This window comes from Trichoplax adhaerens, genomic scaffold (assembly GCF_000150275.1).
Source record: "Trichoplax adhaerens TRIADscaffold_204 genomic scaffold, whole genome shotgun sequence".
Taxonomy (NCBI): domain Eukaryota; kingdom Metazoa; phylum Placozoa; class Uniplacotomia; order Trichoplacea; family Trichoplacidae; genus Trichoplax; species Trichoplax adhaerens.
In genome coordinates, this window is record NW_002061130.1 from 1 (window position 1) to 4,314 (window position 4,314).

General features: G+C 34.0%; 1 protein-coding gene across 1 annotated transcript; it reads left to right on the top strand.

Moving 5' to 3' along the window:
- Positions 1 to 1,817: 1,817 nt before the first annotated feature.
- TRIADDRAFT_34453 (uncharacterized protein) lies at positions 1,818 to 3,553 on the top strand (the record flags this gene model as incomplete). Its single annotated transcript, XM_002118558.1, has 5 exons — positions 1,818 to 1,950; positions 2,321 to 2,419; positions 2,761 to 2,892; positions 3,184 to 3,272; positions 3,380 to 3,553. 5 exons carry the CDS (start codon positions 1,818 to 1,820, stop codon positions 3,551 to 3,553), a joined length of 627 nt encoding a protein of 208 aa, XP_002118594.1.
- Positions 3,554 to 4,314: the final 761 nt, after the last annotated feature.

Below are 4,314 nucleotides of genomic sequence, written 5' to 3' on the forward strand. Positions count from 1 at the left end.
GGGTTTATGTAAATATTATTGAGAAGGTATAAGTGATTGATACACATTAGTAGGTACTATTAGTTCTATTGCTCTCATGCATTTCGTAGTGTTACCCTACTGTAGTTCCCTGTCCCGGTTATTTTTGATTGTTATATATTATATAACAAAAAGTGTTTCTAAGAGGATAATGTCAGTTAGTCTGCGATCTGATAGGCGAAAGCGAAGTGAACAACGTGGAAATGCACGATCAGTACGTACATTAAATCAATCTGTTTTAAATATAGTAGTACCCGGCTATTACCGGGATATATATAATGTCGAATGATAATACTATCTGTTAATTACTAATAAATGGGTACATTATCGTAAACCGTCAGCAAAGCGACGGGAGTTTGGACTAGTGACTTCCAAATTAAGTGATGGATTACAGTACTTGAGTAAAAGTCCCATGTGATGATGCTCCTTGGTAACCTTAAAATATTAAGTTATAAATTGCTAATGTTCTATTCATACTTTAGCTCTGCAGTAACCATAAAATTAAATTATGGATTACTTAAGTTCAATCCAGGATTAAGCTCTGTGGTAACCCTTAACATTAGCTGTTAGTTCGTCGGCATTTTGCTGCTGACGGTAAATGTGATATCTAGTGGTAGTGTCATAGCCAATACATAGCCAATAAGAATACACGAGTAAATAAACAGCAATACATCGTGAAATCTAAACCGTAAGAGCGGACTAGATTACACGATCGCGTCGAGTTTAGAAACACAATGTAATCTAATTTACTGAGTGTAGTGTACTAGAGAGAACAGTCATACTACACTTGAGCAAATTATAGATATAGAGAATTAAAATATTATAGATATAAAATTGTTTAAAGGTGAAAGATAAGTTAGACTGGAAACCATTACGAGAATTGTTGACGCTTTGTATGGAAATAACTGAAATGAGGTGTTATATCGAACTATTCAAGTCAGTAACTGCTACACAGAGACTTAGAAATACGTTCTAAATCTTGATGAGATGCTCAAATAGCCTCGGTTCATATTTTAGGTTTTTGAATGTGCTACTTTGCATTTAAATCATATTTACCGTGTTCTACGACGAATGGTAGCGAAAATGCTTGAGACCTCGACTAAAGCACAAGCTAGCATACTATAATGCTCAAGAGAGTGAACAACACAACCTGATTATGAATTTATGCTCTCCGGTTTGCAGGAGCAGCAGATTATTTATTGCTAAACGTAATCGATACAGTCAGCAGTGATAGTGTAGTAACAGTGTACCGCAGAGGATATAAATAACAGTATGGTCGTTATAAAATTTACTTCACAGTAAATAGTATTCAACATGGAAACGCTTATCCAATACTTCTGACAACTCAAGTGTAATAAACTTTGATCGAAAATTTTACAGTACTGTACATTAATTCATGTCTGCATCATTTTAAGCACAAATACTGAGGGAAAAACTTCCATTATTAACTGAAATAAAGGAGCCAACTTCTTTTTATTATGTTCATTAATTTAATGGCATCACATAATCAGAGATCGTAAATGATTTGGCGATTTTCTTCCATATTGATTTGATGGTCGTACACTAGCGAAGGGCGTACTGTAGACGTTTATTTGCAGAGAACGGAATAGCACCGCCCCTAGCAGAACATCATAAGTCAACCTTAAAGATGCTCCGGTCACCTGTGACGTCAGTGTTTGTAGCCTAATAAATTTACCAATAAATAGGCAAAGTACTGTACGTCAGAAGGACTTCCAACGTCTCCTGTAAGCGTGCACACTTTGCTGAAAGATCTTTGTCGGAACTTTTACGATTTCATAATGCCCAGCTACCGTTTAACGTACTTTGAGGCTCGAGGTCGTGGCGAAATTGCTCGCTACTTATTCGCTTTAGCTGATATCCCTTATCTAGATATTCGTGTTAATTTGAAAAAATGGAAAAAGATAAAAGGCGGTTAGTGCTGTAATGTGCATTTACACATTGCTAATTTTGCCCCCCAAAATCAATCCAGCGTTATCCAGCTTCAATCTACAAATAGAATGCAGGCAGAGAAATTCAGTATGTATCCTAATCTCTCTAGCTGTACGCAATCTACACAATCGTAGTACTACAGCTTTAGTGTTGTCAAGACAGCGAAACAGAATTTACTTTACTTCCTTTTATCGCTTCTATACAATTGTCAATTTAACTATTAGTGGTAATCTGTCAGGAATTGACATAGTATTCCTACTGTACTTTTTAACTACGTAAAAATATAATAACTACATAATATAAACAATTATTTACGATGAAAATGATTGAAAAGTTTTAATCTAAATTGCAGATTCTAAGGCTCCTTTTGGACAACTTCCGATATTAGAAGTTGATGATAAAGTACTGTGCCAAAGTGACGCAATTGCAGTCTATCTTGCTCGAGAATTTGGTAGGCATTGATAATACTGTATAAGTACTTAAGATATACGAGTAAATCTAATTGCTACTCGTCTTACACTATAATTATTTATCTATTTCTTATAGTTAATTGTAGGATGTTATTACTATACACTTGTACGCTTATTACTCCTTAGTTACGGCTTTAATTAAACATAACTCGCATTGATCTTGTATAATTATACTTCATTTTCGAGTTTTACAACGATAAAGGCACACAAAAAGATTGTCAAGTTTATTTTGCTTTGTTTAATCGATTTATTAATGCAACGGATATAGCTAGATAAACCTTCATCATCTGAATACCTGATGTAATAATATGTTATATTGTAGGATTAGCTGGTAAAACTAGTTGGGATGAATACAGAGTTTACGTCGTTCAAGGAGCTGTTACTGATGCTATGACTAAGATTATTGGTATTCACTTCGAAGAGGACAGAACTAAAAAGGCAAGGCATCAGTATCGTAGATTTATAATAATATGATATGGCATACAATACAGTACTGTATTCAATGTAATGCATTTACTAGTAACTGGTATTTACTGGGCAGTTATCGTTAGATATCTTAATCAATGTTTTATGATGGTTTAAGTTATTATCTATTTATTACCTTCTTGTTATTTGCGGAAAGTACAGAAACTATTCTAAGCACGTAGTAATATGCAGTGACTCATGTAATAGTTTGTCAACTTTAGAAAGTTAATATGTATTTATGCATCCGGTGTCATCTTTCTACAGGCCGAAAAACAGAAAGATTTCTCTGAAAATTTTCTTCCTTCATGGTTAAGTGCTGTTGAAAAAGTATATAAGGAAGGTGGTACCAGTTTTTTCGTTGGTGACTCAGTAAGTACTAAGTAATACATGTGAGATAGCTCCAAGCTATAATCTACAGATATATACTGTGTAATCGCTATCAACATATTCTTACTGTAATTGCATTTTACTTTTAGTTGACCCTTGCCGATTTATACTTTTTCAACGTCTGTGAGACCATCCAAGTCTTTAGCCGAGGTAGCAAAGATATCTTTAAAAGTGCCCCTGCTCTGGATGAGCTGTTCGATCGCATAGCTAATACTCCCAAAATTAAAGCTTGGAGAGAAAAGCGCCCGAAAACACATTTCTAAACATGCAGTAAAGTTGCAGCGATTTTATTTTCCTTTAGATTGGTAATTTGCGTTGCAATTCCTAACTTATGCTGGTCAGTATAAGATTCTTACAGTACTTTTTACCTCAAGATTTCTTCATGTAAAACGAATAGCTCTAAGGTAGTAATTTCCTGCAGAGTAGTGATTTTTGAAATAGTATTTATATCGCTAAGGGGGACCACTGGGCCTTTAAATTTTGATTTGATGTAATGCTCTAATGAAAATTGAATAAACGTAGAATCTTTATAGTGTTTTCTACACAGCCATTTTGATTGTTACATTTTCTTATAACGGTTGTTATTGACAGAGCAAGCTTTGCTTACAAACGCAAGCGATCCTTAGACACATTATAATGATTGGTATAGAATTGACCACAGTACTAAGGGCATTGTACCGCACTGTCGATATCTTACAGTACCTGCTAATCTTAACTTGGTATGTCCATCACCGTACATTAGTTATCATAATGCGCTTTGGATTATTAACTAATCTTAATATAGCATAGTACATTACTATTACCGGGATATATATAATATCGAATGATAATACTATCTGTTAATTTTATTAACAAATTGAGCATAAACGTATATTTGACAGTTTCGCTTACCAACCTTAACATAGCATTAATACTGTATATAGTAACCATCCTTATTCGGTAAACATACTAATACGAAAGTTACTTAAGGAAATTTGAATTGGTATAGAAATGAATGATCTCTAGGGTTTATGTAAATATTATT